Here is a 17,527-nt window from a genome sequence, read left to right as displayed (position 1 = left end):
GTCTCCAGACCGTACAACATACAGGGCTGGCAAAAGGAAAAGCTGCAACAGCAAACCCCCTCACATTAACAGTGACTCCTGCACCAGATTAAAAGACCGACCATCTGATGACTGTTACCTGTTTTGCCGACTCACGAACCCGCCTTCTCCGTGCGCTGCTGGTGGTGACAATTTTGCTGCAAAAACTCAAGATGGCGACATTGCACAAAGATGAGAGTCTGTGCACATCGCCGCAAAGTGGACAAGTGTGCTTGTGCACGAGGGACTTTGGAGAAATATCATGGTAAATACTGAAGTGTGTCTCTTCATTTAGGATCAAGTGTTTTCATTCGAAAAGAATTAAAAACAATATAATCCTACCACTTGATTTATCTTTTAAATAGTCATATGGATCCAGATTACCATGCCATTGTAAGCAACAGAGTAAAACTAGGCTTCTGCTCAAAGGATAGGTGAGTGTGAATGATAAAACTTAATACATATAGGCTACTCCTATAGGCCTACTATAGCTTATAATTCTGAAACAATGATTTGGTCTTTTTTTTTAAGTGAATTTCAGACCAAAGAGATAATAAAATGGTCTTGTTATGGTATTATGAGAAAGGTATCTATTACTGAATAATTGGAATGATGACACAAAATATATCATTTATTCATAGGTCTATGGGAATCTGGCTTGGTGTATTTGCCCATGCTCTTGAATGCCATATCACACTTTCCTTGCCAGACAGTCAGCTTCCTGCAGAAGAGAGGGCACCTCTGCAGCATTGGGGACATTCATGTGCCCTGTTTGGATGCCTCTTCCTCCTGGTGTCTATTAACAAGGATGCCTTTGAGACCCCTGTCCAGCTGCACCACTGCATTCACCAGCAAAGACACTACTTCCAGTGTAACCACTTGCTTTTTAGAAATGACACAGACAGTTAGGTAAGATAGCTCCTAAAATGCAGTATAGATCTCAATTTTAAAAGTCTGATCAAAGTTTGGCAAAAATCCTGTTTAACTGTAAAAATGCAATTTAGGCGTGACACTTTGATGCACAGCTCTCACTTCCTGGAGTACGCTGATGGTGCTCAGATGATTGCTCATCATTATCTTGCTCTTGTACTACACTTCCTCTGCTGGCACTGCTCATATGCACTAATACGCCTCTATGTTTCTGCCTTTCTGTCAGGGCTCACCCCTCCCCCTTGTGATCACACAAACCCTCACACAAACTGATGTGAGTTCCCCTATCTGTCAGAGCCAGTTCCTCCATTTAGTTAGATGCAGACTTGTTTATGCTAAGGGACAAGCCAGTGAGTCTGTTGGTGCTTCTACTTTATTTTGACACCAGAGTTTTTTTATTTTTATTTCAATAAGTATGCTTTTTTACATGCCAAGGTAGTTTTTAGTTTTGTTACAGATGCAACTATTTTAACCACCAGCAAGGACAAGATTTTGCAGTATTTTGAAGTGGAGTAAGGTCTGTTGTGACAGGTCTGTCTTCACCCTCCGCAGCAGTTGGTCCTGTGCCCTTGCTCTGTCCTGGGCAAACAAACACATGAGAGGAGTAGAAACGTGTTCAAGCATGGAGCTGTAGAGACACTCTTAAATATCCATGTGGATCATCATCTGCACACAAGGAGGACTACACAGGAGAGGAGCACGGCAATGAACAAGACCAAGAGGTACTTTCACACACTTAATGTTTGGTACAAAGTGCAATGGACTACACAAATGTCATCAGTGAGTGCTGAAGTTATGACTTCTGTCAGAGCTGTGAGTAGTTCTAAGGAAACACGCATTTATATTTATTTCCACCTGTTCTGTGTAGCATTGTGTTAGCGGAAGATTATGCTGATCTGTCATCAGTAGAGGTATTGTGTTTAATCTGCCATTACAGATAGGTGCAACATAGTAACTTGAAATAGAAATACTCACATATTAGTAATAGTTAAGTAGTAGCTAATAGTTGTATAGTTGCTATTAGCAATGAAGTGTGAGTTAATGCACAACTCAGAGTAGTCTAACTTTTAATGTGTCATTTGTTGCTGGTGGGGCTGCGACCACAGCTCTCCTCAGGTGATCTGAGAAAGGTTAAACATTAAGGTAGTCTGAAAAGTGACTGAATTTAAGGTGGACCAAAGTGACATTTTGCTCACATGTTTCAAAACCCCATGCCGAATCTAGTGGAAAAAATTGCAGAGTAACAAAGTAATAGTCCATTATTGACTACTAACACCTTTCATGGACTATTTGCACTGTTAGTTGTGGGTAATCCTAGACTTAAGTTCTTCTGATCCCACAGCTTTTTGTGCTGTAACTCAGTGTTTACCAAATGGCTCGAGGGCTCTTTGCTGTGGATGCATCCCCTCAGTGTGTGGGGGAGAGGGACAGGTTGTGAGAGAGTGGGGGCTGAGAGGGAAAAGAGCATCACACAAACAAGGCCTTCAATGGACTTGGGCTTCAATTAATCAATTAAGCAAAGAAAGAGAGGAATTTGCATATTCCCCCACCAGTGTGAGAATCAGGAGGGAGGACCAACGCTGCCGCCAGTAGCCTGACATGATGGGAATGGGGGGGATGGGGGGGGGTCTTTCCAAAGAACAAGTGAAACTGTTTTCTGAATCCTCTGAATAGAAGAGGGATGAAAAAAAAGACAAAATACACAGTTAGGAATATACTGAAGATATTGAACACGTACAAATTAAGGTGAATCATCTTGAACATTTACATTGAACATTTAGATGAAGTACTATACTGAACTGACTAACTGACTGACTGACTGTTCAAGTTAATAAGATTCATAAAGCTAAAATCAGCATGAAACAGCTCAGGAAAACCACAACTTGACACAACACATTTCTACAACTAACACATTCTAGCAACTTTGGTCAGTTGAATTTTATTCTGTACTATTCTATTCTATATTAATGCCTAATGTGTATATTTAAACTCTTATATGTAATCTATATACCAAACCGTTACTGTTACCATAATAGTGGCTAGCTCAAAAAGGCTAGCTGCTTTTGAAAGACTAGCCACAGTGAGAAACACAGTTAATGCTAAGCCTAACCATTAGCAAGACTAAAAGAAAAGTTTGTCTTTATTTACATGATGCGCTGTATTTGTGTTTTGCATAGTAGGCACAAACACTAGGGTTATGGACCCACTATCACGCTATCTGCTGCAGGAAAGAGATAAGATAATGTTAAACTGAAAAGTGTAATACCTGCTATACACTGATGGGGAAATTCCCTTTGAACATCATGACATCAATGACATTTTAGCAACAGCATTTTAACTGTGTGTCAGTCTCTCCGTTTAGATAAGTGATACCGACTTTATTGACTTGACTCACATTATTTTCTTTTTAAATTTAGTTTTCATGAGGTTCATAGGCTTGGAAGTTGGACTATTAAAATTAATGACAATGACATTGGTGAAAAGCTATGGATGTACAGCAGGGAAATGAAAGAGGAAGTAATAGGAGTGTTACTCTACTATAATTTGGGTAAATAATGTAAAATCAGCTTTTGTATTAGCTTAAAGCCACCACAGACATCTGTATTGGCATCAGTGGCATCAAGCTATTTGTCAAGATTAGAACATATAATATACCTAGAAAAATAAATCAATTTGTTTGGATATGGCCACCTTTGGCATGAATCTTTTATATGTAGATATGGCCTTAAAATATTACAATTTACTATGCTTACTTAACACAGTTGGAATCAAGTGGGATGATGTATGCATTCACAGAAATAGGGGGGTTGTTTTAAGTCTGAAACTGCTCATATTAATACATGCTGTGCTTTTGGATGTTAATGTTTTGTTCAAATGAAGCACAAAGTAGTGGCTAATGGGGGGGTTGAGTTGTCACACAGGTACCAGTGTCTGCACATTGGCCCTTGTCCTAGATGAATCCAGGCCTGACTGTAGGGAAACTGCACTGTAACTGGCCAAAGGAACAGTACAGTACAGGACACTGTGTCACCCCTGCATGTTTATTAGTGCACTCTTTCTTCAATGAGTTTTGTTATGTGTGTACATTTTTGCAGTTTTTTTTATAATTGTGTTTATGAAAATGAGAGCCTCCTAGGGAAATGATCCACAAACACAAACGCAGGTCTAGAGAAGGGGATGTAGGTCTGGCCATTCAGGGAACTTGTCACCAGTTCTCTGAAGTCACACAGAGTTTCCTGGTAATGTCATCACATTAGCTGCTGTGTGGAGAACACATTTTTGCTCCACAACATGACACAGTACACTTTTGTAACAAGAGGTTACCCATCTCCTCAATGTTATATTTAACAATACAGTACATTATAGTCAAAATACTTAATTAACACTGATGTTTAGGTTTAAAAGAGTCAGATAGGCTACTTGTGAAATAAGATGTTGCTAAACTGATAAGAGGAAGTATTGATCGCATCATGTAAAAATCACAACTGCCCTAGTTTTTACACTTTCATCCACTATTACATTATGGCACAGTGGGACACTGTTTTATCTAAAATAACATACAGTATGACACAGTGTTTTTCCCTAAACTTACATAATTTTCTTGGAGTCATACTCAAAGCATCAAGGAGTTTTAATCCCACTTAGCAACCATTTGGTTTAAATAACTGCTGGGCTAGTCATCATGTTTTGTTAATGCTGCCCCACAATACTTTACCATATAATGCTGCATTTTATTTGGCATTGCAAATAATGTTGCATATATATGCTTCTTTTTCAGAAAGCCCAGCTCTGCTGAAATGAAGAGCAAAAAGTTGGTCCCAAGGAGGAGAAACACATGTCCCAGTCCTCAGGACATCAGTCGGGCCTTGCAGAGCCCCAGTCCTGCCCCCAGCATCAGTGCAGCCAGCCTGGACGAGCTCATACAGCGCTGCCTCAACAGCTTTGGTCAGTCTCTGTCTCTCTAGAGCTTTGTGTTTTCATGTGTCTTCGTTAGCAACAGGTTATGTAAGTGAAGGATGATGTAGTGTAGAGGATCTACAGGCTGAGAGGGGACCAGGCAATGAAACAAAGGGCAGTCTCACACAATCCAGCTTTGTTAATTTCTGATTCACAGTGCTCACAGGACTTTCCTCTCATATTATACACACTTTCACTATATTCACCGCTCTTTTGTTTAGTCACAACACAAACTACTTTTACTTTACAGAGAATATTAAGTTGGAGGTTATCGTGACAATTGTAAATAAAATGTTCCATACTACAGGTGTTATTGAAGAAGGATCACTTTACATTTTGTATGCAAATAGGAAAAAAATACACAATGAACTCAAATATCTTAAAGTATGTGCTAATTATAGACATGAACCATGATTTCACATGTATGCGTGCTTACATAAACCCACAAGCTAGGAGTAGCTTTTTTGTATTCTTTGACCTTTTTCTTTTAGTGAACATTGAAATTGATTAACTATGTGTGTTGTATGTGTTATTTTATGAATTTTTACCACAATTTCCTGTGTTTCCTTATTGTTATTTTTTCTGAGTTTGCAGATTCAGAGGGGAGGATTTCCAGCCCCAGAGGGTCCCAGCTTGTGCAGATGGTCCTGATGATGCACATGTGGGTGGTGCCGTCACAAACATTTGCCCAGAAACTTCTCACTTTATATCCTTCAACACTGCATGAGTTTGAATCTCAGTCCTCTGCTTTGGATCACATGTTCACACTTAATAATCAGCTCTGGAAACAGCTAAAGCTTTGTTTTGCTTTAGAAAAGCAGATTGAAAGAACTGCTGCTGTGTTGTACTGGGTCCTTGACTCTAGCCCCCACATATAAGGACTGTCCCAGTGACAAGAGAGGGCTGAGGAGGTCACAGATCTGCCACCTTGTCAGGTGAGTAAGGACACGCACCCAAGTGTGTGGCAGAACTGGTTGGGCTGTTCTTTTTGCGAATAGTAAACATATTTAGTGTAATGCTTCATGGCAAGGCGGTGGATCAGCCAGTTCCCGGCGGTGTTTGAGACAGACCCCCTCCTGGAGCAGACCATGGGGGACCTGTGGGCCCTGGTGTGCTCAGATGGAGAAGAGGCACACTCCCAGTTTATTGACACCTCCGGCCCGTAAGTTATGATGCACATTTAATCGGGGTCTAAATTTACTGTCTTGTTTATATGGCAATGCATAGAACAATTTCATAAATATGTTTTTTTGTTTGTTTTTGGTCTTATTTATTCATGTAATTCCTAGGAATCCTCATGAGAACATCTCTCAAGCACCCTCCCCCTCTGTGAAGAAAAGGAAAGTGTCTTTGATATTTGACCACATGGAGCCTGATGAAATGGCTGAACATCTCAGCTATTTGGAGTTTAGGAACTTCTGTAATGTTTCAGTATGTCATAAATTTCTTGGAAATTCCTTTAATTGTTTAAACACCAAGTTGTGACCTGTTGATGTTTTTTTTAGTTTCTAGATTACCGGAGCTACGTAGTGCGGGGGTCTGTGCGGGACAATCCTGCTCTGGAACGGACAGTCATGATGTGTAATGGTGTTTCTCAGTGGGTCCAGCTTATGATCCTGAGCCGGCATACAGCCCAGCAGAGGGCGCAGGTCTTCACCAAGTTCATTCATGTGGCGCAGGTATCAACACATCACATAAACTGATTAAGAGGCTCACAGGGATTTTCTGGGGCAGCCAAGAACTGCTTTGTTTTCAACCTCTTTCATTTGCAGAAACTACGTGCTCTGCAGAACTTCAACACTCTAATGGCTGTAACAGGAGGTTTATGTCACAGTTCAATTTCCCGTCTGAAAGACACCTATAATCTGCTGCCTCCTGATGTCACTAAGGTATTTTTAATTTTACAGTTTACAAAAAGATCTGTATTCAGATGTATTTCATTAGATTATTTAAGAAAATGGAGGGAGGTTTAATGAGTGAAATTATAGTCACTGATGTACAATGTCTGTGTCTTTACAGGTCCTTAATGAGATGACAGAGTTACTTTCTTCTCGCAGCAACTACAGCAACTACCGGCGAGTTTATAACGAGTGCAGTGGTTTCAAAGTACCCATCCTAGGGGTTCACCTCAAGGATCTGATTTCTCTAAATGAGGCTTTGCCGGACTTCATAGACAATGACAAGATCAACCTGAGCAAGCTCCAGCATTTGTACAGCAACATCAATGACCTGTTGTTAATCCACAGCTGCACACCTCCTTTTGAGGCCAACAAAGATCTGCTTCACTTGCTCACGGTAAGTGGCCTATACAGAATTACTGACACGCATTAATGTATTCCTGCTGTTTATTAGGTACTGCCCTGTAATCTCCCAGACAGAACAAAACTAGCCAGTTGCCAAATTATTATCAGTAGTACGTAGTCATTTATGTAGTATATAATGTGGTATGTATGTAATATGAAAAGGGTTTAAAATATCAGTAATCACATAATCTCCTAAAGTTCTTTATTAGCAGAAGTGTTTTTTTGTTTGTTTGTTTTTATGCAGCATTGTTGATATTGTTCATACAGGCACCATTTTATAAATGTTGTCATATCATAAATAATCCTGAAACAAGACATTTTATGATTTTGTGCATGTGTGTGATTGATAAGAATACAATGTAGGGAAATAACATGTTGTAAGGGATTGCATTTTACATATTTATACATTTTACATATATTTTTACATTTCTGCTTCAGCTATCTCTAGACTTATACTACACAGAAGATGAGATATATGAACTGTCTTACACCAAGGAACCCAAGAACCCCAAGATCCAGGTCAGTAGAAAAACACTGACAACGTTTTGCTGATTATTGATTTTTACAGTTACAACACAAGGGACATTTTTGTGCTTACCGTGGGTGTAACTGCAAAACAGAGGCCAGGCCCTAGTACTGAATTACATCAATGTTAACCACATCAAAGCGCTATACGTTACAGAGGCATGTAACGTGGTGGGTGTGCTCTACTTGTTTCTCCCTTGAACAGTTTATAAGGTCTCAATGTATTTGTTCCACAGCCTGTAGCTCCAGTTAAACCACCGGTAGTAGCTGAGTGGGGATCGGGGGTTACTCCCAGACTTGATCCAGACACCATATCCAAACACGTCAAACAAATGGTGGACGTAAGTAGAAAACTCTTTCACTTCCTTTTTAGTGAGCAAGTCAAAGCAGAACAGCCAAACCTCTAGATGAGCACAGTATGGCATTTACAATATGACTGTGTTGCCCCCTACAGTCTATAATGAAGAACTACGACCAGAATCAAGATGGCTACATATCACTGGAGGACTTTGAGAAAATCGCTGCCAACTTTCCTTTCTCATTCCGTACACATGAAACTGACAGGTTAGAAAAAATAAGTACTAAAACGCTATATACGTTTCAACAATCACTCATTCTATTTTTTCTTACTCAAGCAGATTGGGAGAAATAAGTCGTGATGAAATAACCTCTTACTTCATGAGGGGAATGTCTGTATGTGCCAAGCTTGGATATAACTTCAATGAGACACATAATTTCCATGAAACAACATACAAGCGGCCAACATTTTGTGACCACTGTGGAGGATTTGTGAGTCTTGCTGTGTCTTTCAGTTCAAATAAGAATGTAAAACTGCTATAGATCTGTTCATTAATAATGTTCTGTTCTTTTTAGCTATGGGGTGTCATTAAGCAAGGCTTTCATTGTAAAGGTGAGGTTAAGACAATAGGCTGCGTTCATGCTCTGGAATTTGATATTATCATTTCAAATGGCAGGCAGGGACAACGTGACTGTGTTTTTAAAGTCCATACACCTTCAGTAGAATCATTTGGATCATTTCAGTCCTGTAATTGCTCTCTCTAATCATCTCTATTGAACTAAAGTTAAAAGGTAGAGGTTAACTTGAACTGTCATTACATAACATAACAAGGTGGAACATAGCATTTTGAGCTTTGGAGATGTGAAAGAATGTGTGAATGAAACAAAACACAACTCCACATATGTTACTGATGAGGTAATGACATTCTAACATGGCTTGAAGCTCACAAAAGTCCTTTCAGCTGACAATAATCACTTGCTAGAGGTTGAATAATACCACCACCACCACATTCTTTTTTCTTTATTTATATATAATCTATTTAAATTTGACAAATGAACAGCTGACCTAACTTCCAGCTCAGTTTTAACTATCACATGAAAGCAGTCTATGATAACTGTCAACTGCATTTTTACCTTTAACACATTTCTATTATTGTTACCTTTATTATTATTATGTCTGCTTTTTTCTCTAGACTGTGGAATTAATTGTCACAAACACTGCAGAGATATTGTGGGAAGTGAGTGCCTAAAGAAAGACAAAAATACTAGTTCCTGTCCATGCACCCCTGGTCCAGACTCCAAAACCAAGAGCAACAGCTGGAGTATGTGTCTTTTTGCTGTGTGGGCATCATGTATCATTTCTCATATTATATTTTTAAATTGTGTCGTCTGTCTGCAGATTCAGAGGAGGACACCTTTGTATTCCCCCAAAGCAATGATGTCTGCAAAAATAACAATAAAGACTTTAGGCTACTGGACCGCTCTACTCAGACTGACCCAGGAGTTTGGACACCAGACAAAAAGGAGAAGAGAGTACATCATCCACATTCATTTATACATGGTTCTCCAGATAGAAAGGTGAGACTGAGACATTCACAGCTGTGTAAGAACAGGAATATTTAGTTTGTTCATGTATTGGTCATTTCTGTTACTCAGGTCCACACTCTGCCACAAAGGAATCGTGGTGGGTCAGTTTGCTTCTTGCAAGAGAAGATGGAAGAACTGCATCTTAATAAAGACAAAAGCAGAGAGCCAGACTAAACAAAGTCTGTGGGAAGAACATTCAGATATGGGACTGATTATCCTACTTTATCTTGTACCATGTTTTTTCCAACAAATTTGTCCCGTCTTAGTTGTGGTTTACAGTTGGGGCTTAAAATGTATTTTATTTTAATTTATGAACTTCTCAGTTCTCACTGTTATTGGTGCTACCAACATCAGCATACAGATTTGCAGCTGAATTCATATCTCTTCAATTGCCAGTACACACAAGTTGAGGTACGATACCTTTGCCACCAACAGATGACAAGGATGATTGTTAAATGTGAATGAGAAAAATTTTAGTAAAATGTTTTAATGGGCTATATTTGTAGCAAATTCAGCATACTGTCCTTGTACTTACATTTTATTTGTGTTGGGATAACAAGAAAAAAAACACACAATTGTAAAAATCCACCAGCAATTAAATTGCATTTATTGTATAAAGACAAGACAGCTTTGTTACTTAGTCATAATCATGTTCAATTTTCAGTAAAAAAAAAAAAAAAAAAAAAAAGGGTTGTCACAATAGGGTTCAACTACAGGGTGAAAACAAAAATAAAAAAATGCACTTTGATTACTTAAGCTTGACAAATGGTCTAAAAAACAAAAAGCAGATTAACATTTAAATACTACAGTATCAGCATAAAATGTGTTTTAACTTAAAAACATGCCTACTGCTCTCCATCTCAAACGGAAAAATGGGGGATAAAGATAAAAACATGCATTCTGCTCTCATAGGCAGCAAAGAACATTTTATATAGAGTTTTCCTGTCTGGTCATATTGTCCACACTGTACAGACTACAAATTATTGTATTGAAATGTGACCTATGCTCAACCTGCAGAGATTCTTCAATACACATTAAATGTTTTGAAACCCATTTTCTCCTACCATAGAGCCACTGATTTGAGTAAGACTTCTTCATAAATCAAAAAAAAAAAAAAAAAAAAAAAAAAAAAAAAACAATCTGTACACAATTTGTCTACATTAACTGGTGAAGAATGGAGATTACGGTGTTAGGACATTCTAAGTGACTTAATGACTATACAAATTCAACTTGCAGCAGAGGTCAGAGGTGTCAGACACAAGGGGGAGGGCTGTAGTATAGGTACATTTATTGAGAACCAGAGGAAGAGCCTTGGCCCTGTCCATAGCTGCCATACTGACTGTAATACTGGTTCCACTGATTCTGGTTTTGGTAGTACTGCTGCCACTGCTGAGCATACTGCAGAAAGAAAAAAATTGTTAGACAAATGTAAAACAAAGTATCAGAAGAGTGGGTACTGTACACATATGGACAGTAGAGGTACCTGCTGATACTGCTGGTTGTAGCTCTGCTGTTGTTGCTGTGACTGCTGTGCTGGGACCTGTGCTGGCGGTGCCTGTGTCTGCGGCTGTTGCTGGCTGTATGTTTGAGCAGAGGCGGGCGGCTGGCTGTAGCTCTGACTGTACCCTGGGTACTGGCTGTAATTACCATAGTAACCCTGGTTGTAGCTGCTCTGATTGTAGCTGCCCTGGTTGTAGCCCTGCCCATAACCCTGATGGAAAAACATTCAGATGATACAGTTAGCATGTGTCTTTTGGCTAGGGGTGGGACAAGACAATTTCCACAAGATGAAACATGAGATTTTGTGCAGTTCAGTTCACATTTTTCCTCACTATTCTTGATTTACTTTATTTAACATTATCGCTCTTTTTGAACTATAGCTTCTCAAATATAACTTAGCACTAAACCCCTTTTCTGTCCCATCCAAATGTACACAAATGGAAACAATCTCAAGCTCATTTTCCCATGTATGCACAATCTCGTGGCAATTTTGCCTCCAATTTTTGTGGTGCTAGATCTTGTTCCATCTCTACTTGTGGCAAATGACATGAAGATGATCATGAGAGAACTACCTGACTGTATCCACCCTTATTGTAAGGAGCTGGCCGATAGTTGTAGCCTCCACTAGGTGGCTGATTGCGGTTGTATCCACTCCGTGAATCAGGTGTATCTCTGTAGCTGTTGCCCCAGCGATTCTGGTTATAGCCTCCTCGATTATAACCTGGAAAAAACAAAAAACACCAAAATTACATGTCAAAATAAATGTCTGAACCTTAGTAATAATAAAAAATCTAATAAAAAAGCTGTATAACCTCCATGGTATCCTCCACTTTCCCCACTCCGGTTTGGGTAGCCACCACGAGGACCATCACGGTTGTCATAGCGCTGAAAGTTGCCACCACCACCACCGCGACCTCTGAACCCGCCCTGCCTGTTGTCGAAGCGCTTGTCTGGGGGTGGTCCAGCCTTGCGGCCTTCCTCGTTGTATTGCTTCAGCAGCTTTTCAGCATCCTCTCGCTGCAGTTCGGTGAACGTCACCTCCTCCAAGAAGTCACACACTTCTGGCAGAGTGAAGTTGGCTTTGGAGGGTCACAGGCCATCACAGGAAATGATTGATGATTGAGAGAAGAGGGGAGAGGTAGTAGAGGGGCAAGCAGCCACACCACCAGAAGACAAATAAAAAATAAATTACAACTTTACAGTGGTAGCAAAACCAACACAAGATGATTGCAGATGGTGGGGTAACAAACAAACATTACCTCCAGGAAATAATGGAGGAAACATTTGTTAAAAAGCAAAAGAAAAGGTCTAGAGAATTCAGTAGGAAGTGGATACAGGGGGACAAAACAGACAACTAGGGAATGGTGTGAAAGGAAAACAGTTCTGCAAACCAAGAACTTGGTCTAATGAGCCAATTTACAGCAAATATGCCACTTGATGAAATTTTATGCCATTTGTGCAGCAAATCTTTAACTAGACCCTTTTCTGGTCTAAGGCTCAGTTTGCAGTTCATTTGGAGAATAAAATAAAATAAAAAAATAAGTATTGTATATCGCAAATAGTTGGGGGGGAAACATAAAATTTGTGTGAATTATTAAAAATATCCAAGTTCTGATAACTGGCCAAAGTTTATGATGGGGTAAGGGGGAGGGAACATCTTCCAAGTTTGATTTAGAGACACATAGATAAAGTAAAAAGTAGATCTGGTGTTTATTTGTAGCTTCCACAGCATTCCTACCTTTCATTTCTAAAACGGCATGATCGGGCACATCCTTCCCCTGCTCATTGGTTTGCTTTAACGTTCGCTCTTTTAAATCCTCGTCCGTGGGACAAATTACAATAGCCTTGCGTTGAAAACCTTCAAAAGGACGCATTTTTCGTCTCCTTGCTGATCCATATACATTTGTCTAGCAATGGTGACAAGAAAGAAGTAGAAGCTTGTTTGTTATTGTTAACTTGTTAAGGGCTTTCCACTGGAAGGAAGCTGGAATCCTGCAATAATGAAGTGAGAGAGGTTTGACTGATGTCAGGCTACGGTTTTACTCAAGTGCTAATGGCCTCTCATCACTCCACAGACTTACCTTGATTCTGTAGCATCTAGAGCAAAGCATTTACTTAACGGTGTGTGCTAGTTTCAGGGAACCCCAAAAATGTGTCCATGTAAGCAGCTGAACCCATGACCACCAAATTAACAGATTTGATTATGCAATTTATATGTATGTGTGCAAATGTAAAGAAATATATCTGCAAAAGGTTCAATTGTTTAGCAACAAGCTGTAAATCACATTCCAGTCATGCAATTCTCTGGCCCATAACAGTGCAAGTATTTTAACAGTACAAGCACCATGCAAAATATTGACCTAAATAGTGATGCGATAAATTAATGTTTCTGTATACCAAGCATTTAGTAAAAGCTGCATGTAAAAAGAAAAGCACAAACAGCTATAAAGACCATTTTATCTGCAATGTTTTCTGCAAGAGGGAGGAAACTGTGCTGAAACATTTTGTGTAGCATAGGTTAACTTTAATTCCAAACACTGTGTTATTGTTGTATCTGCCTACTGGGTTCCCTCACTTACCTTTACTTACCAAACAGTAGGTTTTCAAGTCCCCATGGAGACATCAGACAAACATATAAGACCTACCTTCTTATACTTACAGAGCCATGGACAAACCAGTTCCTGACCAACCTACCTAAAGCAGCTCTGCTGACCTCAAGGCTCTGGAAATTTAAAGTGGTTAGTCATTACTTACCTGAAAAGGCAACATATTAAAAACACACTTACAAGTTCCATGAATCTTACTTAAAATATCTTTCTAAAAATCAATTATCTCAGCCTTATAAAATTAGCAACAGAAGTTATTTTCTTACTCACCAGCCAGAGCTTACTTGTTTCTCAACATCTTAACATTGTCATGGTTTACTTTACAGTTTTCATATTCACAAGACAAACAATATTGTTTTATGACAAGAAATAGCAAAGTGCAAAAATAATCTGAAGGATGAAAACATGAAATATTCTTTAACTTATGAGAGCCATTAATGTTTAAATATATGATAAGCAAGTGATAAAATGTTGATCAATGCTTCTTCTATCTATAATACACAGATCCCTGAAACATAAATAAAGTCCATTAGAAAGAGAGAGCATGACGGCACATTGGCGGGCTAAGTCCAGAACAGACACAATGTGGTTAAGAGTGCAGTACCTGATCGAGAATGTAGTTGCGTCTCTTGCGGGCGGCGATCTCAATTAAGCGGTTCAGACACTGCGTGGCCTGCTGAATCAGCGTATCCCAGCGACCAGAATAGTTCCTCTGGCGACGCAGACCCATCACCTGAACACCAAAATAATTAGCCATCAGTCCCAAATATTTTAGGTAAAAAGACTACCATTAAACTTTTAGTATTACCTTCATTTTGTCCATGATAGCATTTGTGCCGAGGACGTTGTATTTCTTCTCAGGAAACGCTTCTGCATGCTTCATGGCCCAAGTGGTTTTCCCACAGGCAGGTAGGCCAACCATCAACAGGATCTGAATTCCACATGAAGTCCCAAGTTATTATAAGGCTTCATTAGAGCAACAAGCAGGCAACGTTACTATACACAAAATACATTTGTCGAGACCTACCTCACACTCAGCTTTGCTGTCAGGTCCCTTGGTACCCCTGATCTTATCTTCCAGGTTAATATTGTCAATGTAGGTGTAACCCTCTGGAGGGGGGAAATAGGGCTCCTTCTGACCAAAATTGAACTCCACTGCACAGTTTTTCACCAGAACGTGAGGGAACAAAGCACGACCTGCCAAAGCTTCCTTGGTTGTTCGAAAAGCCACTCCAAGTGAAACGCCATTCTTGGAATAGGACATTTCTACTTCATCACCACTTTCAAAGTCCTGGAATAACAGAAATCCACAAATCAGCTCTTTAGCCTCAGACAAGGCGTGTACAATAATAATAACTGAAAATACTTACAATGTAACAACCAATTACATCATTTTCACCAAAGCGTTCACCATAATCTGCAAACTTGCAGTCACTAGATTTCTTTCCTGTTCCTCCATACCCAAAAGAGAACGGTTCCTCACCTGCAACAAAAAGTGTATTGCCCCAATTTCAAATAAATACTCACAAAAATGTATAGGTTTAAATCTAGAAGAGCTCGTCTTACCAAGCTGAGTGCTGCAGTGGTTGAGAGACCATCCAATTCTAACCACATGGGGATCTGGTTCATTACTGGGCAGGTGTTTTACTGAAATTTCTTCATTGATCTAAGGAAAGTCAAATATGTCAAAACTAGTATGTATGTAATATGTAAATATTTAAATATTTTGAGATCTTTCAAGATGAAGAATATAGATGAACGATTTTTTGTACCTTCATCTCATAACACACACGACCCTTTGTAACTCCGTGAGAAGCCCGCGCTCCTGCCCACAGGTAAGCAAAGCCTTCAATAGTGAGAGGATATCCACTATAGCGGTTTCGTGAGACTTTAAAATGCAAGTCGCAGTTGTCTAAAAAAAACATATAACAGCAGGTTTCAATTTAATAAACAACTAAATATGTACATATATACTGAAGTAAACTCACAAGTATCAATTGTAACAAGTGTGTCATCAATCTTCTCCTCTTCATCTTCAGCAGGAGGCTGAGGTGTGCGTGATCTACAAAATGAAATAGTTCTTTTAATTCAACATCTAATGTATAGATCTATATCTAGATACAACAAATGTAAAACTAAATAAAACTTCAAAGTTGCAAGAGTTCATACCGCTTTTCCTCACGGTGTTCATAATAGCCATATCCTCGATTTTCTTCATATGGTCTCTTGCGGCCTTGGGGCCCACCTTTTCCGCTCTCTGTTTTGACTTCAATTGGAGCAGCCCTCTCTTCACTGCGCTGCTGCTGCTGCTGCTGCTGCTGCTGCTCCTGTGCCCTGTGACTACCCTGCTCAGCATCCTCCGCATTTTCTGTTTTCACTTCAACTTTGATGTCTAAGGAAACACAAGTGGGGGTAATGAATTACTATTCAGTTGAACATCAAAAAAAGATAAAAACCTGCCCAATTGTCAGTTCACTTAGTATGAAATATGATCACAAATAAATTCAATACAGCACAGGACAATTACTAATTACTAATGACCTTGTTTAATTGCAGGAGCTTCTGCTTCCTGCATAGGCTTTGCTTCTTCTGGCACAAAGTGTGACTTGGGAACGTCAGCATCAGTTGCAAAGTCAGGCATGCTGTGGCTTGATTCAGTTGGTTGACTGCCATACGCCTCACCATTGGCCTCTTCCTCATAGTACCCACCAGAATCTCTACCTTCATCATAATCGCCTTCTGGGGGATCATTTCCATCATCATAACCTTCAATTTGATCTGTGAGCAGATAAATACATTTTTGGAGGTTAACTATAGGTATTAGTTATAACATACGTTCAGATAAATGTATTTATCCACAAGGGAAGTTACAATGAATTACAAAACACCTAATGCTACCTTGTTGCACAGCCTCTTCTCCCTCATTATCCTGATCGTCTTTGGAGTACTCCTCCATGCCCTGCTCCTCTTCCTCTTCCCCCTGCTCCTCTGAGACCGCGGCGTCTGTTTGCGCTTCTTCCTCCAGAGCGGCTCTCAGTCTCTCCACCAGGTCAGCCTTAAGGCCCCTAGTGTCCAGGCCGCGTCGTTGAAGTTCCTCCTTCAACTCGTTCACCTTCAGTTTCTTCACGTCAATATCCATGATTGCAGCTGTCTGAACCCCTCCTTTGTTGCTGCAGAATAAATAAATAGTAGGGTGAATATGTATGTATCGTTAAATCAAACACACTACAGTTAAATATGCGACAAATGAGCTAACGCTATGCTAAGGCAGCTAATGTTGCTAGTTACAAGTTTTAATAACAAATGCAACACTGTATATTAATACCACGTTAATATACATCCACGTATATTTACTAGTTGAGAATCATCTTTAATTGCAACCATATTTCTTCTTTTTTTTTTCTCACAAAGCAGCGGAGGCTGATGCTAACAACATTAGCATAGCCTAGCGTGTGCTACTTTGCGAAAATCTGCTGCACGCAGAATATTAGTATTTTGAAAAAATTCCTTGTGGAAATTAAAGTGACTCTTAACGTAATGTTTTTGGAAGCTATGTTTACACTATGCATGCACTCATGAACCCCGTGCAAAGACTATTTTGAAATAAAAGAGACATGAGGCCTACCTGCTCTCACGCGAGTTGCGCGGGTCCTCAGTGAGGAAGAGTGAGTGAGCGCAGATAGTGCCGCCTGGTGACCGAAACCCACACCGGAAGAGCACTGTTTTATGTTCATTTTACACAGTACAGTTCAGTCATGACAGCGATATATACTGCTTTTATTGATCTCATGATTTTATGATCGT

At 39.6% G+C, this 17,527-nt stretch overlaps 2 protein-coding genes across 4 annotated transcripts; one reads left to right on the top strand and one right to left on the bottom strand.

Moving 5' to 3' along the window:
* The first annotated feature begins 1,235 nt into the window (after positions 1-1,235).
* Positions 1,236-10,240, top strand: rasgrp4 (RAS guanyl releasing protein 4). 3 transcript variants are annotated; one of them, XM_055166747.1, is made up of 17 exons: positions 1,236-1,670; positions 4,727-4,893; positions 5,500-5,615; positions 5,782-5,840; positions 5,936-6,067; positions 6,195-6,336; positions 6,411-6,584; positions 6,678-6,794; positions 6,925-7,200; positions 7,647-7,727; positions 7,970-8,074; positions 8,188-8,297; positions 8,369-8,522; positions 8,607-8,643; positions 9,224-9,352; positions 9,430-9,608; positions 9,687-10,240. In XM_055166747.1, exons 1-17 carry the CDS (start codon positions 1,654-1,656, stop codon positions 9,789-9,791), a joined length of 2,100 nt encoding a protein of 699 aa, XP_055022722.1. In that variant the 5' UTR covers positions 1,236-1,653; the 3' UTR covers positions 9,792-10,240. The 3 variants fall into 3 exon arrangements, with proteins under 3 accessions (XP_055022722.1, XP_055022723.1, XP_020784273.1); XM_055166748.1 differs by having other exon boundaries at positions 1,237-1,670; positions 8,372-8,522; XM_020928614.2 differs by lacking the exons at positions 1,236-1,670; positions 4,727-4,893; positions 5,500-5,615 and having other exon boundaries at positions 5,622-5,840; positions 5,917-6,067.
* hnrnpul1 (heterogeneous nuclear ribonucleoprotein U-like 1) lies at positions 10,204-17,422 on the bottom strand. The gene is made up of 16 exons (XM_020928610.2): positions 17,349-17,422; positions 16,622-16,893; positions 16,265-16,501; positions 15,893-16,115; positions 15,712-15,785; positions 15,496-15,635; positions 15,290-15,389; positions 15,094-15,206; positions 14,751-15,014; positions 14,532-14,654; positions 14,328-14,456; positions 12,856-13,024; positions 11,930-12,196; positions 11,690-11,838; positions 11,101-11,328; positions 10,204-11,015 (listed from the first exon to the last, which is right to left on the bottom strand). The coding sequence occupies exons 2-16, from the start codon at positions 16,860-16,862 to the stop codon at positions 10,905-10,907; spliced, it is 2,568 nt and encodes an 855-aa protein (XP_020784269.2). The 5' UTR covers positions 16,863-16,893; positions 17,349-17,422; the 3' UTR covers positions 10,204-10,904.
* Positions 17,423-17,527: the final 105 nt, after the last annotated feature.

The sequence above is a fragment of the Boleophthalmus pectinirostris genome, unplaced genomic scaffold (genome assembly GCF_026225935.1).
Source record: "Boleophthalmus pectinirostris isolate CB_2022bp ecotype Guang Dong unplaced genomic scaffold, ASM2622593v1 HiC_scaffold_9, whole genome shotgun sequence".
Lineage (NCBI taxonomy): Eukaryota > Metazoa > Chordata > Actinopteri > Gobiiformes > Gobiidae > Boleophthalmus > Boleophthalmus pectinirostris.
Note: the sequence above shows the minus strand (reverse complement) of the source record. Positions and strands in the feature narration are given on the sequence as shown.